This window comes from Falco naumanni, chromosome 5 (genome assembly GCF_017639655.2).
Source record: "Falco naumanni isolate bFalNau1 chromosome 5, bFalNau1.pat, whole genome shotgun sequence".
NCBI lineage: Eukaryota > Metazoa > Chordata > Aves > Falconiformes > Falconidae > Falco > Falco naumanni.
The window spans coordinates 37,440,233-37,464,466 of NC_054058.1; the positions used below are offsets into that span (position 1 = coordinate 37,440,233).

The 24,234-nt window shown below is 41.5% G+C and overlaps 2 protein-coding genes across 2 annotated transcripts in view; both read left to right on the plus strand.

Annotated features, from left to right (window-relative positions):
• The window catches only part of GUCY2C (guanylate cyclase 2C), a 47,540-nt gene extending 40,299 nt beyond the window's left edge, over positions 1-7,241 (plus strand). The window contains exons 21-27 of the mRNA XM_040596805.1: positions 134-292; positions 1,539-1,731; positions 2,103-2,277; positions 3,207-3,305; positions 4,069-4,163; positions 4,808-4,884; positions 6,720-7,241. Of these exons, the coding sequence (XP_040452739.1) occupies positions 134-292; positions 1,539-1,731; positions 2,103-2,277; positions 3,207-3,305; positions 4,069-4,163; positions 4,808-4,884; positions 6,720-6,894 (973 nt within the window). The 3' untranslated portion in view covers positions 6,895-7,241. The remainder of the gene's footprint in view (positions 1-133; positions 293-1,538; positions 1,732-2,102; positions 2,278-3,206; positions 3,306-4,068; positions 4,164-4,807; positions 4,885-6,719) is intronic.
• Positions 7,242-11,592: 4,351 nt separating this feature from the next.
• Positions 11,593-24,234, plus strand: part of PLBD1 (phospholipase B domain containing 1) — a 39,105-nt gene continuing 26,463 nt past the window's right edge. Inside the window, exons 1-2 of the mRNA XM_040595537.1 lie at positions 11,593-11,719; positions 20,205-20,424. Coding sequence (XP_040451471.1) covers positions 11,644-11,719; positions 20,205-20,424 — 296 coding nt within the window. The 5' untranslated portion in view covers positions 11,593-11,643. The remainder of the gene's footprint in view (positions 11,720-20,204; positions 20,425-24,234) is intronic.

Below are 24,234 nucleotides of genomic sequence, written 5' to 3' on the forward strand. Positions count from 1 at the left end.
TCTAACTACATGGAAGCAGTTTTCCAGCTACACTGGAGAAGTTTTCTGTTGCTCCTTTTTTGTCTCTTTTTGACTTTCAACAATGTGCTTTCATCAACCTTACTTGTCTCCTGAGTATTTCTGTTATTCATAGTAACTACCATGGCCAGACAAATGAAAGCTACATGGATACCCTGATCAGGCGTCTACAGCTGTATTCCCGGAACCTGGAGCACCTGGTGGAGGAAAGGACAGAGCTATACAAGGCAGAGCGAGACAGAGCAGACAGGCTTAATTTCATGTTACTTCCAAGGTAACTGGCCAGGAAGATTTTCACTGGCATTTTATTTACATATATCGTCTGGTTCTTGGAGAGTGGGGTTTGGGATTAACGTTAATCTTCTATTTCCTTCCCCTCTAATCTGATCCTGCTAGGAAGGAAAGAAGAACAATCTGTCCCTGAGGTCTCCACCCTATGGTGGAGTTTCATGTCAAGATGGTACTGGGACCTGTTACTTTCCTCAGCCTCTCTTAATGGACAGGATCCTCCTGTCCAGCACAAACCTCTTTTTTCACTGCCCTCCTGGGAACACACAGATGTACAGTGATCCCACATCACAGAGTTCTGCTCCAGCACCTTGCTATGTAGAAAGAGTGACTCCAGCTGGAGAGCAGGAGTGCAGTCCAACTCCAGGCTGGGATTTAGCAATGCAACAGAGAAACTGAGGTGGTCTGGGCCAGACTGGGCTAGACGGATGCGTCAGGACAGGACAAATATTATTGATATTATAATATTGGTAATATCAGTGATTTTGGTATTGCATACATTTGGAATAGTAAAACTACCCTTGTATGTCACTACTAGTTTCAAGGGTATTTAAGTAGTCAGAGTATTGATTTTATGACTCTTCTTAAAAAAAATCTGTCCAATTCACTTTTGGGGAAAATTTGAAATGAGCTCGTTGCGTGCACCATGCAACAGATACCCCCACTAGGAACAGATATTTTCCTGGATTTAGAAATGCAAGAAAATTAAGGTCCCTCTGAACAAATATTGACTGTCATGGTATTGAATCTTTGTTCCATGAAATTATCAGACTACAATATCTCATCTGAAATCAGGATGAGGCAACGTAATTATCAGGATGAAATTACTTCTGTGCTAATGAAACAGAAAAATATGTCTGTTTTTACTTATCATGTAGGTAGAATGTAGGTCTACAGGTCAGAAGATTCAGAATGTCAGTTTTAAATTTGACTCAATATCCCTATTTCTGAACTTAGCCAAGAATCTCAGTTGTCTGTGCCTCAGTTTCCTCATGGCTATTAACACACTTGGATTTTGTAAGGCTGTAGCGCATTAATTAACATTAGTAAGTGCTTTGAGGTCCCTGGCTGAAAGGCATTATGGGCATCTAAAATGCAATTACAGTGGCAGTTTTCAGCAAATTATTGTGTGTTTCTTGCACAGAAAGCAATGATGTGGTTGGGTTGCATGAACAAATACCTTTAATATGAAACATTGCTCATCTTTCTTCCTGCCTTCTCTGCTTCCACAGGCCGGTAGTAAAGTCTTTGAAGGAAACTGGCCTGGTAGAACCAGAGCTATTTGAAGAAGTCACTATCTACTTCAGTGATATTGTTGGCTTCACCACACTCTGCAAATACAGCACACCTATGGAGGTGGTAGATATGCTGAATGATATCTACAAGAACTTTGACCACATTCTTGACCATCATGATGTTTACAAGGTGATTTGCTTTTGCTCAGTTAACCAGGGGACACAAATAAAATTGAATGTCGTGGTGGATTTGCGAATCTGCCTTCTAAGCAAAGACAAAAGAGAGAAAACCAGGTCAAGCTTACCTCATTTCAATATGCTTTTAGTGTGCCTGCTTATACCAAATTTTCTATACTGGCTGGTCACAGATTCATTATCTGGAATGCTGGGTACAGTTATTAACAGTCAAAAAGGTGTCAGCTACTTTCAACTATTTGATCCTGCTGTCCAGGGAAAAAAACGTTTAATCATGAACAACAGGATCTGATAGACTTTCTGCTTTCAACTAAATGTGTAATTTGCTGTGTTTGCAGGTAGTGAGTTCTAGTTTTATTCCCACAGGTGGAGACCATTGGTGATGCTTACATGGTGGTCAGTGGTTTACCAAAGAGGAATGGCAACCGACATGCAGTAGACATCTCCATGATGGCTCTGGACATCCTCAGCTTCATGGGATCTTTTGAGCTTAGACATTTGCCGGGTCTGCCTGTTTGGATCCGCATTGGAATTCACTCTGGTACACAGTAGTGCTAGACCAGCAGTAACAATGTTGCCTTGTTTCTCAACAGAACAGACATCCATAGAAGGTCTGGTAGTACATCACACGTTAACTGCTCTCCTCATGAGAAATTAGGTTGAAAACAATGTACCTGGTGGAAGAGCAACAGAAGTAAATAAGCCACTGGTTTGTTCCCCCATACGTGAAATAGCCCATTCATTCTTAAGTCAGTAGCTAGGAAGAGCAATTGCCATTGTTCATGGTATGATTAAGCTACTTGTATGAAATAAGCCTTCATAGATCACTTTTCCCTGACCAAAGTAGAGATCAGCTATGGCCAGCTATGTTTGTCTAGCCAAAAAATGCAGGCCTGCATTTTACGCTTTTGGAGGCAAAAGTTCTGTCAAGCTTATGTGGGAATAAATGTTTCAATTTATCCATAAAAATACTTTTTATCAAGGGGGAACTGCAAAGAGCTCAACAATCCCAAGCACTTTGGGAAATTTTATCTTTATATTTCCTCTTGTTTCAACAAAACAACTGAACACTAGCTACCAAGGGAGGAACCGAAAGTAACCGAGGCACTGGGGAACTGCTTGAGGCACCACTATGCACCCCTCCATAATTAAGCTTATTCTCTTTTTCTCTTGCTTCCAAACCTGACAGTTAGTAACTGTACTTTTTCTGTGCAGAAATTGTGTTTAAATACGATTAGCACTGTGCATCTATGTCCTTTTTATGCTTTTATTGGATTATGCAAGACTAAGAGCTAGGTTTGGTTTGGAGTGGAAGGGGAGACTAGGAGATACTTTGGGAAGTGAGGTACAGAGTATTGCCATTGGTGAGGAACGCAGAGCTCCAGCAGTCCCTGCAGTACTCTGCAACAGTGAGACACCAAAAACAGTCTCTTGATCCACCTTTTTCCATTCTCTGCATCCCACTTCTAGGTCCATGTGCGGCTGGTGTGGTTGGAATAAAAATGCCTCGTTACTGTTTGTTTGGAGATACTGTGAACACAGCTTCACGGATGGAATCCACAGGCTTGCGTAAGGATTTAATTTTAGCTGTCAGTGTAACAAGGCCAAAGGTTATTGGTTAGTTTGTGACTGAAGTGTCTGTTTTCAGCTGAGAACAATTTTTAATCAGCTTGCAGAAGTTTTAAAGATGCAGAAGCCCTATTTTTTTTGATTACCAATTATTTCACTGTTCAGCTGGGCAATGAAGAATTGTTCCTTGTTCATGCTTTAGTGCCGGTAACAGGGAGTACGTAGGCTGGATCACTGGCTGAGTTCCTTTGGAAGATATAATACTTGTGTGTCTGGAATTTAATTTTACTTTATGAATTGTAGATATTTGTTCAACTTAGAATTGTATTATAGCTTTGTTGTGTAAATATGCTGACTGTATATGCTATATATTTTAAGTTGAAGCAATTAGGTCTTCAACTTCACCATTAAGGAACTGTGCCAAGAGCCATTTTGTCTTCCTTCTGCACAGTGCCTTCACATGACTATTCTCTGTGTAGGTTACTCCCAGCTATGCTCTTTTGGCATCTGAATATTACAGATACTATAGTCACCTGTATTTCAGGTCAATGGCTGTACCAGCTATTCTTCCCTAGATACAGTGCTATGTAGTGGAGTCAGATTTTTTATGCATTGATGTAACTGATTCTTATATAATTAGACTCTCAGAATTTATGTTGATAATAATTGGAGGAGCTTCTGCTATAGCACCGGTTTTCATATATACAATATCATTATGTGGTACATCTTCAGGCTGAGCTTTCATTGCCTCTTAATTTTTTAGCTTTAAGGATTCATGTAAGTGGTTCCACTATCAACATCCTGAAAAGAACAGACTGCCAATTCCAGTATGAAGTGAGAGGAGAAACATACTTGAAGGTAACCTTTACAATATGCATGCATGAACACAGACTACTAGAGGGATAATATAGAAGTATATTATATAGCTGAGAGTACCCTACAACTTGATTAACAGCTGGGGAACAAGGGTTACAGACCAACTGGTATCACAGTCTCTAATGGTGGAAGACACTTCTATAAAGACAAAACAATGAAGAGCTCCCTAAATCATAAATTAAAGCAATGTAAAGATGTGGAGAATAAATGAAACATACCATTTGTAATAGAAAATTGTGGAGTGAATTCATCTGATGGAAGGGAAGAGGAATCTATTGTTAATTTGCTCATGCTCCCATATCTGTCTATCTACCAATCCATTTATTTCAGTCTATTACACTTGGCAGATGTCGGTGCTTGGGAGCTGATGGCAGGCAGCACAGCTCACCTCTCCCACGGTGTGTGTTTCAGGTCATGAAACAAGGGAGTGGGTGCACAGCTGTATCTCCGTTCTTGTTCTTCTCACATCTGATTTTTAAACCTTTGCTGTGAGCATCAGTTACTGAAAACAAGCAAACACAAACACAGCACGATGTGCAATGCAGTATTATTTAAATAAATTAACAACAGGAAATTACATTCTAATCCTGAAATTGTGCTTTCTCTTCTTTGTCATACATATTTAGGGCAGAGGAACAGAGATTACCTACTGGTTGACGGGTACTGAGGACAAGAAATACAATCTTCCAACACCTCCTTCTGTGTAAGATGATCTTTATATGTTAAAAGGGAAGAGAAATTCCCAGTCTTTGCACTTTAGCCTTCACTGTTCCTCCCTGGCACTTGTGGGGTTTTTTATACCACTCAGCTTGCCTTCAGCAGTTAGAGGCTTAACAGTATATGTGCATATAAACGTGTAAATATTCACGACATGGAACTATGCATGTGCTGAAGGTTATTTGTGTATATAAGTGCTCAACTTGTTCATTTCCTTGGAAGGGAATTAAGACTTATAGGACAATTGCTGATGTGCTAAGTGCAAGAGATGGACAGAAAAATTAAAAACATTAATATTTCCAAAATTTTAATCTTAATGGCACCTGCGTGTGACAATACAGTGAGAGGATAACTGCAACTGAATGCTCAGATCCCTGTTATGCCTGTGAGCTCTTGCAGGGGAATTCATAGGAGGGATGAAACTTGCAGGATTTTGAGCAGTATTCTGCTAGAGGAGGTGGAGAAAGCTACTGTAGTATTGCACAGGCACGAAGTCTTTCCAAATGGAACAAAAACTTACTTTCTAACACATAAGAGATAAGTTGTCAGGGAAGAAAAATGAGGTTGATATCTTGGAAGTGAGCTATCATTTTGTATTAGTATTGAATAAAATATAGTAATAGTGGAGGTGCTGTTTGTTATAAACTATGCAAAATTGAAGTCAGGGTAGCTGGTTGCATTTACTTCATGTGTATTTTGCACACAAGTACTGCATTATTTCCTGCAAACTCATTAGATGTGTAAATTCCTCACTTTCTGCTCTAAAATCCTGCATACAGTTGCTCTTTACTAAGTGGGAATTTGCTGCCATCTGCTTTGAAATGACTGTGTTTCAGTACAACTTGAAGCAATTATATTGCAAACTGTATCACCATTCCCTTATAGTGAAAGACATACGTAAAGTTACCACTTACTTCTACTGCAAAAGTTTTGAATCTCACACAATGTATTCATTGCACAAATAAAATGTTTTGCTTGTTAATTCCTATGCACCTAAAAGAGAAGAGGAGGCTAAGGGAAAGCTAAAGGTTTTCTCAGGACATTTGCAAAACAGAAACAATCAAACTTTTAATCTACTACAGAATGTCACAAACTTTCTTTTTTTTTTAGTGGAAAGTACAAGTGTTTGTCCCTGTGCTGAGCAGAAATACCGTCAAGCCTAATTCTATGATACATCTCTTTTATAAACTTAGAACTCCTTATTTTTAATTACTATGATCTGTTGAGACTATCAGAATTATAAAATTGGCAATTCTGGAATTCAACTATTGAAAGTACCTCTTGAGCTGGATCACTGTGGTCAGCGATGTTTTTGTTTTCACTTCCTCATATATGTTGTGACTGATAAAATTGCCCCTTAAAAATGTTATATGGGGGGTACTCCAGCAAAAGCCAGATACACTGCAGAAATTTATGAAAAGGTCACAACTCTGTTACTGAAGCCCACTAGAAGTTAAATGGTGCAAGTGCTGGTGCCAGTAATGGTGTTGAGAGCTAGAATCTATTTTGATTAGGAGTGAATCTAATTAATGTCTTACTTTTTATGCAAATGATCAATTTTTTTAAGGTCGATAATGACACAGCTACACACCTCCTGTTCAGAGATTCTGATCCATGTCAACTGGAAAAATCACATGGAAATCCTGAATTCTATTCCCAAATCCAGAACCTGAATTTGGTTCTACCCACACATTTTATCAGTGGTGTGTGAATGTAATGAAGATAATCCTGGGATAGAAATGTTTAAAAGACACTGGAGATCTGGGGATCACTAAAAATGTGTGAACTGTTGATTTTTTTTTCCTGTTCTGTTGCTTTCAGGGAGAACCAGCAGCGGTTACAAGATGACTTAGCAGAAATGATAACCAATATTCTTCAGAAAAGGGAAAATGAAGGATCCAAGATGCAAGAGCTTTCACGGGTAGCTAGCTACCGATCAGGTACCCTGGAATACCTGCAACTGGTCAGCACAGAGAATTCTGCCACATATCTTTAGAACTGGATGTCTACTGTGACTCAAAAAGCTGCAGCAACTCTCTGGACTACTTCATGTGAAGGCTGGAGGCTTATAGCAGAAAGGAAATACCTTTTCAAGCATCCTTCCTACCATCTGACCTGCTATGAGTAAATCAAACCTCTCTCCACTGTAACATTGAAATTGTTGGATGACTTCAGTAGGACACATGCAGCCTGATTTGAGGTAAATGAAAATATCTGCACTTGAGTCTGGAAAATAGTTTGGGGTTTTTTGTTTTGGTTAGCTTTTTAAATGTGATAGCCAGTTCAATAATCCACTTCTAAAAATATTCACAGCAAAGCCTTAACTTGACATGATTTTTAAATGTTGTATTTAATTTGTAATTTTTATTTGAAGAAAAATTTGCTGTAATATATTTGAAAATAACATTAAACATATCATACATAAATCCTGGATATGTTTCCATTTTTCTGCTTCTGTTGTTTTCCCCTGTGTCTCACATGTTTTGTTAAATCAAGCTGACTTTGTTCAAGAGACAACACTTCTGTTATTTACCTTGGGAGATTACTCCAGAAGTTGTATGGTTTCTAAAGCTTTTCTGAATCTCTTGGGCCTGCAAAATGAAACTGGAAATCTTGCAAAACCAGACACTTTCATAACTTTTCTCCACTTCTGCTTCTGCCTCCAAATCAGAAGTGCAACAGAAATGAAGGAAAAACTTATCTGAACTCCTTAAACCTCAGAAACTTTCAATTCAACTTTTGGATGAAATTTCACAACCAGGCAGAACTCAGGTTTACTCAGATGACTCACTCATTAACTGATATCATGGCATTTATACTAATAAACAGCTTTAAAAAGCAACCAAAGCACAAGGGACACGTGTAAAAGAAAATCAGCATTCATATGAAGAAATAACAACTAGTGAGTGAAATTTTTGCAAAGGCCTTTTGTGCATTGGTAGCTTTCAAAGCAGAGATACTTCTTTCACCATTGTCAAATCTTGGTCAGTTTTCAAACCATAAAATTCGGTGAAAAATCGTTCTTTTATGTACAGCATTTTTGTCCAAGTTAACAACTTAATTTTTTTAAAAAAGCACAAGCCAGTTGCCTGTTTTTTCTTTGTCAACCTAAACTGCCTTTGTAAGAACACACACACACAAAAAGAACAACCTAGGTGTAAATAGACAGATCTGAAGTGCAAAAATGAAATACTGGAAAAACTAAATACTGAGGTGCTGTAGGGCTTATACTCTTATTTAAAGAATGTAAATTCCCACACTCAGGAACACTGTATACACAGAAACAGCAGATAATATGTAACCAATAGCCACAGCATTATGTGTAACTGATCTTAATCTAATACCATACCATATTCTATTATATTCTAATACATTTATATATATAAATATATATATTAGTCTGTGTCCTAATGAAGTGTTCATTGGAACGAGGATAGAAAAAAATTACTTGTATTCTAAAACTGGTAGGTGTTAAAAAGAATATCTGTACATTAAAAGAGTGCAGTCTGCTACTGACTGCCCCACGGTGCCGATTGACAAGCTTGGTCTCTGTGTTTGCATTTGAGTGTGCAAATGCTGTGCTGCGTGGCACCACTGGGCTATACACTCAGCCAGTGTAGCTGTAATGCAGTGTTAAGCGCTGGACTCCTCAAGCCTGAAGAAGCCCACCACCACTATGTTAGGCAGACCTGCTCTGATCTTTGAATTGATGTAAGGCTATTTTTTGAAGAAGAGTTTTATGGGTTCTATCCTTGGCACCTCTGAGATAAAAATTATTTTACAGCAAATGTCCGCTGACACTGGTTGAGACCATTAAACAGTGTTTAGTTTTCAGTAGCCCTTCTCTTTCCTGCATTCTTCAGCTCATAAATTTCATATAATTCTTTGAAGATAAATAGTTACCTTAGCAACGAGTTGATGGACCTATCTTCTGGTAGGTTTGTTTTCTACATAGTTCTGTCCTTGCATGTATCTGTCACCATACATGACAATAAAACCAATTTTGACTACCCATTTTAAAAGTTTGCTGCCGGTTTCTAGTTTGAATCTGTCTTAGATTCAATGTCTTACCGTTGCATCTTGTCATCAAATGTTAGATCAAAGAGCTCTCTACCATAAGAAATCTGTCACTGAAGGTCTAGTCATTCACCTCTCCTGCTTTTTTTAAGCAGTGATACATTATATTATAAACCTAGTGTGAGATATACTTTTGTTCTCCAAGTGGAAAGGATTTTGGCTGTGTCATCACCATTCATTGGAACTTAACTCACATTAAAAAAAAATCCTGCAAATCACTGGGCTGGAAGCATGTGGAAGTGAATCTTTCCAAATACACATCATGAGCTTTGTAGCTGTTAGGTCATATTCAGGCTCCACCCTTGTCGCCATCTCATTTTTGTCATGCGTAGAATCATAGAATCATAAAATGGTTTGGTTTGGAAAAGACCTTAAAGATCATCTAGTTCCACCTTCCACTAGACCAGGTTGCTCAAAGCCCCATCCAACCTGGCCTTGAACACTGCCAGGGATGGGACAGTGCCTCACCACCCTCGCAGTGAAGAATTTCTTCCTTCTATCTAATCTAAATCTACCCCTTTTCAGCTTAAAGCCATTACCCCTTGCACGTGCCTTTGTAAAAAGTCCCTCTCCAGCTTTCCTGTAGGTCCCCTTTAGGTACTGGGAGGCTGCTATATCATCTCCCCACTCCCCAGAGCCTTCTCTTCTCCAGGCTGAACAACCCCAACTCTCTGCACATCTTCACAGGAGAGGCGCTCCAGCTCTCTGATCATCTTCGTGGCCCTCTGCACTTGCTCCAACAGGTTCACGTCCTTCTTATGTTGGGGGCCCCAGAGCTGAACACAGTACTGCAGGTGGGGTCTCATGAGAGTACAGTAGAGGGGCACAATCACCTTCCCTGACCTGCTGGTCATGTTTCTTTTGATGCAGCCCAGGATATGGTTGGCTTTCTGGGCTGCAAGTGCTCATTGCTGTGTTATCTTGAGTTTCTCATCAACCAACACCACCAAGTCCTTCTCCTCAGGGCTGCTTTCAATCCGTTCTCTACCCAGCCTGTATTTGTGCTTGGGATTGCCCCGACCTATGTGTAGGACCTTGCATCTGGCCTTGCTGAATTTCATGAGGTTTACCCCAGCCCAACTCTCAAGCCTCTTGAGGTCCCACTGGATGGCATCCCTTCCCTGCAGTGTGTTGACTGCACCACTCAGCTTGGTGGTGGTGTGGGTGCACTCCATCCCACTGTCCATGCCATCAACAAAGATGTTGAACAGCACTGGTCTCAACAGCGGCCCCCTGAGGAGCGCCATTCATCACTCATCCACACTCCCCTTCTGTTTCATCATTGTGTATTTGTGCTCTCTATCCTGGTTCACATGTGCCTCCAGTTACTGGCCATGCCCATGACTTGTACAGAGTGTATTTTTTTCCCCCTGTGGTAATCCTGTACAGGGAATTCTATAGAAAATATAATTTTGTATTTTATTTCACCAATACAGTCAAACTGAGAGCAGCATGTGATGGAGGTGAATTTCTCATTTGGAAAAACCTTTTGAAAATGTGCCTCCAACACAGCATCCATTCATGATTTGACATTTAAGAGTTATTTTTCTCTGGTGAGGAAAAAAAAAAAAGTAACAGTACTGTATTTTATCCTTATCTCTTAGGGAAAAGTACCCCAAAACAAAGCCGGGATCGATAAGGATCCGTTCAGCCAGCAGCAGTGTTACATGGCTTTACCCTGGGCTTCAGGCCAAGGCTTGCTACTTGGCCTGAACTGTTGGGCATGTGACCTTGTTATATGAGGCTATTACAGGCAGCGGTATCAAATTTGAACTATCTTTAACAATTACCAAAACACATAATCCCAACAATGGATGTTTTAGGACAGCAGTAGAATATCCAACACTGGGAAAGAAGAAAAGGCAGTTTCTCAAAATGATCTGAATCACAGGGGCAGGGGAAAATCCCACAGCAAGCTGTCTCTATCTGTAGACCCCAGGAAAAGGATTGTCCCTGAGCTTTTCTGCTGAGACATGCACAAAGCAGTTTTCTTCTCAACAGGACTGAAAGCTGCTCTTCCTCTGATGCAAAACATGTAGTTTGACGAGACACCACCTAACTCCTGTTGCTTAATGGGGGCCTTTCCTGATAAACCTTCAAGCCTTTTGGGATAATCACTCTTAGCAAGCCCAGTGGCCAGCCTGGCGCTCCCTCCTCACTGCCTTGTGTCTCACCAGGCTGGCCAGCATTGTGGTGAGGCCTGACCTCCGCCCGGGCTGCACCCCACGTCCCGCCCGGGCCAGGCAGGCTCCAAACAAGTGCCGAGCCCAGGAAGATGCTGGGGCCCTGGGCTCTCTGCTAAGCTTGACCTAACGCTTTCCCCAGCGCCTTCTGCCATCGCCACCGACATGCCAGGCGGGGAGGTGGCCCGGCCGCAGGGCAGCCGGCAGCCCCGGGCCCAACGGCCGCCTCAGAGCTGCCGCCACGACACTTTGGGCGGGAAATGGGGCGAGAAAAGCGGCCGCCGCAGCCGGCTGCCCCCGGGGCACATCCCGCAGGCGGAGGGGAGAGGGCGGCCGGCTCGGGGGCAGCTCTCGCCCCGGCACAGCCACCGGGGCGGGCGCCAGAGGAGGCGGGGGCAGCGGCGAGACCTGCCCTGAGCGATGGAACTTCTTAAAGTCCCGCCGCCTCCCGGCGCCCGGCGGAGTCGCGGGGGAGCAGCAGCAGCATGGTCCGGCTCGGCGGCAGCGTGTGCTGCTGCTGGGGGCTTGTCCTCCTGTGGGCGGCGGCGGGGGGCCGAGCAGGTGAGGCGAGCCAGGGGCGGGGGCCGGCCCAGAGGGGGCGGCAGGGGAGGTTCACCTCGGAGCCCTCTCGCCGGGGCGGGCGGGAAGGGAGGCAGGCAGTGGGGCTGTCCCCAGCCTCGGGGGTGCCAGGCGGCCGGGAGGGGCTGTCCTACTGGCGGAGCCCGGCCTGGGTCGCTGCCGTGGCTGCTGCGGGAGACGGCGCGGCTCGCCCGCCCCGGCGGACTCGCCGGGCTCCGCGCCCCGCCGTGGGCTCCTCGCTGCGCCTCCTCCCCGGCTGGCGCTGGGCGAACGCGCTCCCCATGCCGCCTTGGAAGCGGGCGCGAAGCGGCGGGGGGCCTCGTCCGTCGGCAGTGCCGGGGCCGGCCGTCGCGGCCGTAAGCCCCTCACCGCCCGGAGGGGCCCTGCGGGCGGGGAGGGTCTCGGCTGCCTCCTGGGCTGGCTCCGGGGGCGCCTCATGCCCCGGTCAGGGCGGGCTGGGCCGTGGTGCCTGGTGGATGTTGAGTGCGGGGCACTTCGTTCCTGTATACTTTTCAAAACACCTTTCCAGTTCCCCGAATGGGCGAGGGGAACGAAACTACTGGTTCCACAGATGAGAAGGTGCCTTGAACTCCCAGCGGTGCTGGTTTTTGATGTAATGTGCACGCACGGGAATCATTTGGGATGGACGCTTAATTCTGGTGCGGTGGCCTACAGCATGCTGCAACCTGCATCCGTAACAGGGTTTTATTGCTACCCTGTGGGGTAGAGCATTGTGCGTCTTTCAGAGCTCAAACCTATTGCATGATCTGATGTTTGCCAGAGTCGTTAACTTGCGCTGCCATTAGAGTAAGTACGTTACCAGTATCTGGTTCGCCTTGAAAAACTAAAATTGTTTTCTATGGTACAAGCACCACTTCATGCTAGTTTTGTGCTCTCCGTTGTTTTTTATCATATGCCTACATAATATAATACTTTTAAAGTCAAAGCTGTAAGACTGCCATTAACCTAATTCAATAACAAACTTTAGTAATGATTTTTGAGCTTGTTGACTGTTACAGCTTTTCTGTCTCCTGATTTTAGGGCTTTATTCTTGTTGCAACTTCAGAGTCAGATTTAGATGGAAACAGAATTTGGCAAATGCCATAATGGCATATTTTGGTGAGCTTCACAGTTTTTTATAGATTCTTGGCTTTCCACTTAAAAATTGCATTTCTTCTTGGTTTGAGAATCATTGCAGCTGTGGGCACCATGCACTGTGGTATCTAACCATGTGCTAGAAAAGATATGCTAGTGAGGGATGTTATTTTTTTTTTTCAAAGTGTGAAACAGATTTACTAGCAACTGGAAGGGCAGGGAAAGGAGTCTTTAAATGAGGGAATTTAAGGGATGCTGAGCAAGAGTGGAGTATGTGAAAGTGAAGCTGCTTCTGGAAGATCAATAGACGTTGGTGACAGACAGCAGCCATTTGGAGCAGAATGTCCATTAGAGAATTCTGGATGCCATTTGTACTGTTGGCAATAGTAGGGTTTTGGGGAGCAAATCCCAGCAGGAGATTTTCTCCCTCTTTTACTGCTTTCAATGAATTCTGGAGATCTTAAAGGCTGGATTCAGTGCTTATCTTCTAGGAAATTCCTAGTTCATTTATTAATTGCCACAAAACAAGGAGAAATTCAGTTAACAGTTGTTTTAATGTGTCCAAAATGTTACAAGCGTATCATTTTGCAGACAGCCCTACCTCACCTTGCAGACCTGCCTTTCAAACTTTACTGAATTGGCAAAAACTTTACCACTACATTAGCAGGACTGAGGGAAGGGTCAACCATAAATGATGCAGAGGAAGTGAAAGGAAGTTGAGAGTATGAAATACTTTCAGCAACACCTGCCTGTTTCTTCATATCACAATGGAAGTAGAAAACCACTAAGGAGCAAATAGAAATGCCTTTAGGCTATTTCATGGAGTAAACTTGGCCTTCAGCATTGTGATTTTATTTTTTTTGTAATTGGTTCATTCTTTTTTGGCATTTCAAATGCCTTGAAGATTCTTCATCATACAGTTTGGAAACTGTTTCTGAAGAATGTTCTCTGGTAAAAATGACTTAAATTGAGGGTCTAGGAGATTAGTGAAGCTACTTACGAAACTTATTTTTGTTTCCTCTTTGGATGACCTATAACTGTTTTGGCAAGTTTGCTTCATTAGCTAAGCTTTACTAGTAAGTATCCTTGTGAACATGAAAACCATACAAGACTCAAACTCTTAATAGTTCACATTTGAATATTACTTCTCTCTCATGTAAGAACAAATCAGGGGATTAGGCTTCAAATAATGACAGACCTGTTAGAGGCAAACTGGCAAATTATTTAGATCTGAAATGTAAGAGGAAATAGGATGAATTAAGGCCAGTAGAACAGAAAACACAAATAGCTTGTATTCAAGCAGAACAAGAAAGCATTTACCCCTTTAATTGAAAATTACTGGGGTTTGTGTTAAGTTCTCGTGTGGTTTAAGCTAATCTCTGAAGAAGTCCTGAAGTACTTAACATTTGTTTTGTAATGGATTCTAATCATAACTGTACTTGGAAGTCTCAGTTGTACCATAGAGGTGTACAACCTTTTTTGAATAGTTAAAAGGATAGTTCTAAAAGTTTTAATGGGAAAACAGGACAAAATTGAGCAGAAACATCAGATGCTCCCTGTTAAGGTTGACCTGAAATATTTAAATGCTGTACTGTGCTAATATAATCTTTACTACTGAACATCAGCTGTAGGAGAGCTATACTGAAAACAGGAGATGTGCAACTTTGTACTAGGTTTTTTTCTGTTTCTAAGTTGTGCAAAACTGGTTTTCACTGAAACAGCAGAGTGATGGCTTCCTCATTTAGTGGAAAGTGTATAGGTGCAATCTACAAAATATGTACTAACACATCTACAAAAACCTTCACAATTGAAAAGGCGGAGATAAAAATAGGCATGTAAATTAAATATAAAAAATAATAGTTAAGGAAGCCACTGGTTTTCCTGTTATTAGGAGATGCTCACAGTTGTTAATTTAGGTTGTTACATGCAACCTAATCCATGCTTCGTTGCTGGTGAGTTGGCTTGTTTCTCAGACCAAGAAAAATACTAATATTAATTCTCACCCCCAGACACTGCAGCTCTTTCATCTACAAGGAAAAGGGAGTTTTGTTAATTTCTCAGTTGGAAAGTCCAGTAGCCTACCTAGTTATATGTATGTCTTTAAAACAGCTTATGGCTGGGAAAGCATAAGGAAAAGCAGCTGTTGCATATTGCCGAACAAATTTTACTGGTAGTCTTAAGGCATGTGAGGTGTTATTTTTGTAGGTATAGTTTATTTAATAAATATCAGTGACAGTTATCAAATAGTGTTTGTTAGATGGTCTTGTGCCATCTAGTTGCACTGCTTTCTTCTCTATTCTGTTCTTTCATTACAAGTTACTGCTGCTCGTTCATGTCCTTTTCAGTATCTGGTTTCCTCTTTGTTTCATCTTGCCTCGGTCCTCTACTTTAGTATTTCCTTGTAATTGCTTTCTCCATATTCTTATGAACATGTATGCATTTTCACTCTCCCACTGCCACCAAATAAAAGACAATTTCCACTTTTAACATAACCTTGCAAGTGACTGTTTTGAACCAAAAAGACAGAGAATGGTTTTGTCATTTTAGCCTAAAAACCAAGGGGATTACCACTACCTCCTAGCCATGGCCAAAATATTTTCATTTTTCCGTTATTTAGGGTATAAACTTGGCTAAAAGCAGGTACTTCTTACTTGTTGAAGAAATTCTTAACACTCTCCCAAATGTAGTCCCTATTTCTGGATCTTTAACAAAATCATTGATGTATCTTTTAAAAACAGGCAATTTGAGGAAATATTCCTCCCAGTTCCTACTGACTGCAGAAAGGAGAAGGAACGCTTCATTTCCATGCTTGTTTTGTTATTGCACTTCTCCAGTTCTGTCTCCCACCATACAGTATACTGGTGGTTGTGGTGGAACTGTGTGTTGCTGATGCTATGCAGTTCTCCTGGCTGGCTGGTTGCATGGAAGGGAATGGTAACTCCACTGACCTACCCTGTCCCCAGGGATTTTGAGTCATTCATTGCAGTAAATAGTGTGCTTTGGCTTGTTATTTAGGTTGTTCTGAGCGATACTTTTATGGAATAGCACAGATTGTCCCAGTCTTTTCTGTTCTTCTCAGTTTTAATAGGCTGAAATACTTGTCAGCATTCTCAGCTACACACTGGGAAGTCTAACCGCAATGATAAGAGGATGACTTGGAGATTCATGGAGAAGTTGATTTGGATTCATATGGTAGAAGTTACCAATAGAGCTGCTGGTGTAAGGGATACCTGGACCCCTGCCTCGCTCTCCAAAAATGAACATGAAAATATTAGCATTATTCAAGGGGAAGGTTCCTGTAGTTACAGGACACATATGGGATTATTTGGAAATGTGTAGTTGCCTCTTGAATATCTACATTGCCTGTTACACTTCAGTTCTGGATGGCTTTCTTGGCAAAGGTAGTGCTGCTAGTTTAGATGAATGCAGCTTAAAATTGTAACAGACTGGGTGATAGCAAATGCTTCAGTCACACTGTAAAGCATGTTTTAAGTGTACACAGATTTACAAACTTGTAGTTTTAACTCTATCTGTAGTAAGATAAAGACTTATTTTCTAAATTATAACAATTACTATATGATTATATACATGTTCCTTGAAATAAACATAGCGATTTTGCATGTAGGCATTTTGACTCTTTAGACCAGGGCAGTTAGATTTGCAGAAACTGACATAAAAATTAGTGAGGTGAAATGGGACCATGATTGAATGAGTTGGGGAAAAAAATAGTAACTCAGTAATGGGAAATGGTCTTTTCCAGCATTCTTGTTAAGTCACATCTATGACAGCTGCCTTGATGCTGTTCCTCTAAAGGCCTCTCCAGGTTTGTTGCAAATTATCCTGTAATTTAATGTTTCCCCTTCTTTCCCATCCTCTTCTACTCCTGGTTTCCTTTGGTTTAAATCTGTCACGTAGTGAAGTTGGGGCAGGGCAAACTTCAAAGGTAATTGAAAAGTTTGTTCTGACTTTTGAAAATAGCTTTGCATGTTCATGCTCTGGCAGAGCATAAAACAAAGAAACACAGCCTACTGTGTTAGAGTACCTGTGTCAGGTCTGTCTGGCACTGGGATCAACCTTCTTTTACAAAAGAAAGCGATGGCTATTTTGCTTTAGGCAGAAGAAAGTTTCTTTGACATACTTTGACATATTTAGTCTGTGGGCACTAATAACAACGCCCAGCTACCCTGGTTCCTCTTGACTACTTACCACCTTTTTGCAGCCTACTGAAGAGATGGGGAAGAAGATTATCTTTTGCCCTACTTGGTTCTTGCTGTTTTTACCCATTCTTCAGCTGTCTTTGTGTACTGGGCATGTGGCCAGCCTCTCTCCTGCCTCACAGTGGGCTTCTTGGTTGGAATCAGTCTTTCCATTTACTGTTGGACAGGCAAGTTGTGTTCTGCATTGACCACTTGCACCACTTCTTCTCAGGACCTCCCTTTCCCTGACCTCTTTGCTTATATAAGTTTTAGCTTTGTGAAGTGGCCTGCCTTTGACTCTTTTTAATGATGACCTTTACCAGCCTGCTCTTCTATTTATAGATATTTTCAGTCTGAGTGATTCCTATGTTTACCCTTAATCTAAAGTAGCAATTACTGCATGTATTACTAGAAGATAGTTAAGGACATAACAGAAAACTAATGTTATAGCTGCTTGAAAAGCTATCCAAAGTTTGTCACGTCTCAGTCCTTTAAATAGCCTCAGTACCTGGCAGATGAAAAACATGTTTTTTAAACACTGTGTTCCAAGACCCTGAAGTGACTTCATCTCTAAATAGATTTGTGTAAAAACTTCTATTCATAGAATGGGAGAAAAAAACCCCACAGTTCCTTCACTACTAAAATTCGTTTCTAGTTAACGCTTTTCCTGTTCGCTTGAGAAGTGTCTCATGAAGACTGACATAGTGTGTTGTGGTACAAAGCCTGGCTGGAGGCCAGTAACAGTCGTGTATGCCAGTGGTCAATACTGTTCAGCATCTTCCTTAATGATCTATCTGGGTGATGGGGCAGAGTGTACCCTCGGTGAGTTTGCTGGTGATACACCAGAGGGCTTTGCTGCCATTCGGAAGGACCTCAGCAGGCTGGAGAAATGGGCTGGCGGGAACCTCATGCAGTTCCACAAAGGGAAATGCCAAGTCCTGACTAGGGGAGGAACGGCCTCATGTACCAATATATGCTCGGGGCTGACTTTGGAAAGCAGCTTTGCAGAAAAGGGTCTGGGAGTCCTGGTGGACACCAAGCTGAACATGAGCTAGCAATATGCCATTATGGCAAAAAAGGGCAACTGTCTCCTGAGCTGTGTTAGGAGTGTTGCCAGCAGGTTGAGAGAAGTGATCCTTCCCTCTGCTCAGCACTGGTAAGGCCATGCCTAGAGTGTGGTGCCCAGTTCTGGGCTCCCCAGTACAAGAGAGATCGAGCTACTCGACAGAGTATGGGAAAGGGCTGTGAAGGTGATTGAGGGACTGGAGCAGCTCTCACATGAGGAATAGCTGGGAAAGCTGGGACTGTTCCACCTGGAGAATAGGAGGCTCAGTCGGGATCTCATGGATGTGTACAAATGCCTGAAGGGAGGGTGTAAAGAAGACAGAACCAGGCTCTTTTCAGTGGTGCCCAGGGACGGGACCAGAGGCAGTGGGCACAAACTGAAACACAGGAGGTTCCCTCTGAACATTAGAAGACACCTTTTTACTATGAGGGTGAGTGAGCACTGGCACAGGTTGCCCAGAGAAGCTGTGAAACCTCCATCCTTGTAAGTACTCAAAAGCTGTCTGGATATGAAACCTGGGCAACTGGCTGTAGATTACCCTGCTTTAGCAGCAGGGTTGGACAAGATGACCTCTAGAGGTCCCTTTCCAAACTCTGCCACTCTACGATTCTCATTAAGAAAGAGTTTTAGCTATTCTTGCTGGAACTCTAGGAGAATAACAGCTTTCCAGCTGTTGAATGACACAGATTATTCAACAGTCTGGTAAAATAGATGAAAACTGGCTTAAAGCAGCTGAGTAACTGCTCTGTCAAAAAGTGATTAGTTGGAGAACGAGTTTAGTTCTTGGAAAATGTTCTTTTTTATTCAAATATGTCATGGCTCTTCATAAAAATAGATTATTTATGTTATGTTTTAGAGGACTGAATAAAGTGGGTGTACTTAATTTGAAATCAAACTTGCTGCTTTATCACAAACATTTTACTTACAGCATTTTGAAGACCATAAAGTGTTGTGCTGGCATTATATTGCTCTTTACATGGTTCCATTATTATAGCATGCATAATAAGTATGTTGTGTAAGGTCATCCAGAATTAGATCTAGCTTTCTAGTTTGCAGCTGTTATGGGCATGATACACAAAACGAATTGTTGTAAGGAGTAGTAACCAAATTCTAATTCATTGCTCTAAACTGGCAGGACTAGTTGCCACACGCTGGAGAAGGGTCAGGGGAATAAAACCATTGCAGGTTTCTCAGTAGTTCTGTTTGAGTTTATCCCTTAAAATGGTTCAAATAATTCTGGGAACTCTTGACTCAAGATTTTTGAACTCTTTTCACTTGTAATACTGTAGTAATGATTTGATCAGTCATGAACAGAGATCTGATATAATCAGGTCCCATTTTAGGGAAGGCTGAATTTGAGGTGTAGTGGGGTTTTTTTGTAAAGCAGTTTATCTTGCTCTTTGTTCTTCAGCTGAGCAGGATTAAAGCCCAATTAATTAAGAACATTTCTTAAACAGCAGTCCAAGCAGAACTCTGAGCAGTCTAGTGCCTTTCCTTTCTGTTAATTTTGTACTTGGGATCAATTCTATTTCAGCTGGGTGATGGGGATTGTGTGTCTTACAAAAGATTGCATACCTGTGGTGCTTTTGTCTTTAAGGCTGTGATCCACTGAGTTCTGGTGCTCCTGTTGGGTAATGCCACTTCCAGGGTTAATTGACCAGAAAGACAGTTTAGGAAACTTTTGCAGCCTTTTTGAACCATTAGGTGGAAAACCAAGTCAAAAGTAGCTTATGATCCTTTGCAGTTGCTAAGGCATGCTGTTTTCTAAAGTTAATTTCAGTAAGATTTGTATAGATTTTCTTCTGAACCAGATAAGGAAATACTTCTGGAATTTTATGTCAAGTCTCAGCTATGTTGGAATTCTACAGTGAAAGAGTTGTAGATAATTTCCAGAAGAGTACCATGAGAATATTAACTGTAAGTTTTTGTCTTGGTAAAACTCCAGTTAGCTGTCATGCCACACATTAAGTGTTGTTCTCCATAAGAACTAAACCTGATGGAGAGCTGTCAAATTTCAAAATTGCCAAAATATTGTCTTGACATTTCAGTATTGGATAGGAAATACCTATTAATGTTTGTTTGTTTCCCTTGCCCCTTTTCTCCACCATAGAAATCCACTATGCAACTGTGTACTGGAATAGAGCTGCAAAAACACTTCAGCTCAAGAATATACTGGACAGGAGTGGAGATGCCTATGGTTTCTACAACAACACTATGTTGACAACAGGTTGGGGAGTTCTGGAGATCAGAGCAGGCTACGGCAGGCAGACCTTAAGCAATGAAGATATCATGTATGCAGCTGGCTTCTTGGAAGGCTATCTCACAGCTCCGTAAGTACTTCAGGAAGTAACACAACTTATGACACTTCTAGTGGATTTCTGTACTTGTGAGTTTGTTTGTTTGTTTTTTCATTTCCCTGAATTCCCATCTATTTAAAGTGACCACATGCTGCGAAGTTGTATGCTGTTCTTTTTATTAGTAGCAAGTATGAAGTATAACTACTTCATTATGGAATCAAGATTTGCCTTCTGCTTCTTATCCTGCAGGCTCTCCTAACACCTTGGTGAGACAGAGAAGTACTGTATCTATATTACTGATTAAGTAATGTAGTCACAGAATAGTGTATATGTAAGGAAGTGCATAAGCCCTATGTTGTAAATAATTATAAAAAGGGTAGCGGAAAGAGTAGTTATTTTCCCAGTCTGTAGTTAGGTGACAGACCAACAACAGATGAGACAATTGAGAGCAGATCAAACAGGGAGAAATGTTGCTGGCAAGGGTTGCAGGGCTTCCTTAAGGACCTTTTTCAGCAAACACTGCCAAGAAACTGCTGGGGAGCAGCTACTAAAACTTCAAAGCATGGAGAGTTTAGTCTGTCTTGGACAATTTTTTTAAAAAAACCAACTGATAGGCCTGAAGGCAGACTGGTGTGTGTGTCTAGAAGGGTCAATGTATTCCTGAAAGCCTTTGAAGAGAAGACGAGGGACTGAATCTCTCTCACACTGCAGATCTATGAAAACTGACAGAATTTTGTAATCGTTATGAATCCAGAGCACTTTTTTTCTAAAAGGAAAAAAAAAAAATCCACCCAAAAAACTATCAAACAACTACCAACAAAAAATAACTCCAAAACCAAACCCTGTTCTTTTCTTTACTAAGTTGGAAGACAGAATGGCATTATGACATACTAACTGGTAGGATACAGCTGGTGATATAGTTAAGAATGTAACGTGGTTTCTTGTTGAACCAGCTCCATCTTCTTCTTTATCGAACTAGTCACAGGAAAAGAAAAATTCCCAAATTCTGATGCATGGCTGGGGAATAGTTGGGAGATGCTTGCGATGGATATGATTACATGAATTTGACATTACCAGCTTTGCTTCTGGAACACTAAAATAAATACCTATAGGCTGCGTTGAACAGGCCAGCAAGGGAAGGTTGTCTGTTGAACAGTTGTCAGATAAGGCTGCTGGACAAGATGATATTAATTAGTAAGACATTTTAAGATCAGTTAAGATTTCTGGATAGTTCTCTGATCATATGGCGTGATAATGTGACTCTTTAGTAGGCTTTACTGTGGAGGGGCAGCTAGGTCTCTGGAGAGCCTAAAGGAAATTCAATACTGTAATATTTGTCAATAACAAAACACTTCTGAGGGAAAGAGTAAAGGAATCCTAGAGTTCTGAGTGCACAACGTGAATTCCAGACAGGAAAGGCAATGAAGTACATGAGAGATCTGGATGTATGTTGTTGGATTATTTGGCATAAGAGGTTACTGTTATGTGCTATTCATTCAGTTTATGTAAACTACATGTGGTTCTGGGGGTTGCCAGTGTTAGAATATTGTTAAAATTAGGTATTACTCAACAGATTTTTTTTTTTCACTAAGGTTTTACCTAGGTGTACTCATTTCTAAGTGGTTAAGTTTAAGCTTTGTCATACTACAGAGAGCCAAATGCATTCTAGATTTGTCTTCCTGGCTTTTAAACAAACCAGTATATCCCCATTCCTTTAAACATGGTTTGGATGTGAAACAGTCTGCAAGGATTTTATCTGATATTTTAGTCTATGCTTAGGTTTAGGGGAGGGAGATTTCCCCTTTGTTTTTTCCATGGGTGTTAAGTGAAGAGTCACAGAAGTGAAGGTACTTGTAAAATTATTTTGCTCAAAGCTTTTGCCTTCTCCAGTTTCCTAGCCCTAGCCATTGTTACTGTAGGGCTACCAGCTCCAGCACTGAGTGGCCCTTTGTAGAGAAGTGGATATAGCAGAAAGAGTAATGAACAGAGATCCTGAAGTCTGTGAATGTGAAGTTGAGGGTTGATCAGTGTAGAAAAATAGGGTTTGAGACTTCAGCTTTTAAGCAAAGTAGGAAATTCAACTGTTTCAAAGGAGCTGAGTATGAGAGTGGGTTAAGATGCAACAACAGAACTAGCCAAAGCCTTTTGTTTCTGAGGAAACTTTTAGAGGAAATCCACTGAGAAATCCTCTGGCAGAGCCAAACCTGAAAATGCTTACCATCACTGAAATGACTATCAAATATTATACATATTGTCTGAATTTGGTTTTTGGCTGTGTCTTTTTCCCATTGTACATCTGTAACTACACTGAGAGCATATTTCTCACAAGGGTTTATGAATATAAGCTTTTTCTGTTAGGTCTTGTAAAGCTATTTTGGATAAAGAGGGCTTTTCTTGAAGCTAAGAATATGTATTGAAAATGTTCCAGCTAAGGAGCAGAGATGAATTAGTGATATACTCCCTTGGCTCTTGAGAAGGCAGAGAACCTATTACTTCAGCTTTTAGCTGCATAACCTTCATGGTTTTTTTATTCAGCACACTGCAACTAATGAATCCTCTTACACGTTGTTTGCAATTTCCTGAACTGTGGAAGTAGTGAGAACTCACTAAGTTTGCAGATGTTAAGATTGCTTTCAGAGCTCCATTTCTCTTCTTTATCTTGTCTAGAGAGTCATAGAATCCCAATTAACATGCAGGTAGATGTTCTTTCTTTGGGACAGTTACAGAAGTCTTCTGAAGTAAAACTGGGAACTCAGTTTGTAACTCTGTTCCCATCAGACTGCCTGGCCCATTCAGCCTGTCTTCAGGGAAGCTCTCTAGCACCATCAGGACTTAAGATGTCTCTAAACACTCATCCTGCTTTTGCACACACTGGTGTCCTCAGTAGCTATGCAACCATCGTTTTTAAGGACTTGCTAACAATGAGGAAGTGTAACAATTTGTTTAACTGTGGGGAAGGCTTTATTTGCATCAGCAACCATGTAGCTACTGGAGTGAAGACTCTGTCACTTCCCAGCATAAGCACCGCCTTGGGTGGCTTAGGCACAGCCCTCCAATGTGAAAACATTGGGTATGTCTAGTAATTGAAATGCCCTCTAGCACATTGCTACCTGTAGCCTGAACAACTCCAAGATCTCCAGCTGTCTCGCTGGTACATTTGTAGTAATGACTCCATAAAGCAGAAGTGACCCAGCGTGGCTCTTTGCAGAAACCCTGAAGTCCTACTAGGAGGAGCTCTGATGTGATGCATTAATGGGAAGGATATGTTGCATGCCTGATCCTAGGCTGAAGTATTCCTGCAGATGCTGTCTGGTGAGCAGGAACTCCAGCTTATCCAGCTTGACAGTACCTGCAATTTGGAGACCTTTAGAAAGTCTCAGCTAGCTCAGTTCTTGTATTACACTTAGGGCATAGTTTTCTAGACACAGCTAGGTCTCCTCATGTAAGCAAAAGAGTGACTATCTCTCTTTGTCATGTGTTTGCTTTGTCCTTAGTAGGAATCTAAGCAGAATGTAAGACAGCTGGATTTATAAAAAACTACGCCAAAACATGAAAATATGAGACAAATTAGAACTGTCCAATCCCAGATTACTGGGGAAGAATTAATCTTGGCTCTAGTTGTATAGGTCTGTGATAGAAAAAGCAATAGCTAAGCTAGTCAGACCTGTTTACCAGTGAGGGTAGAAACACAAGCCTTTTCTAGAGCATGATTCATCTTTCTAGTGCTGGCATCTGATCCAGATAGTAGCTGTCTAGTTTAAAAACGCATAGTTGGGGGTTGGATACAGCTAATATTAGTGCCTGTAGTGGCTGGAGAGGCAGGTTTTTTTTTTTTAATCCCCA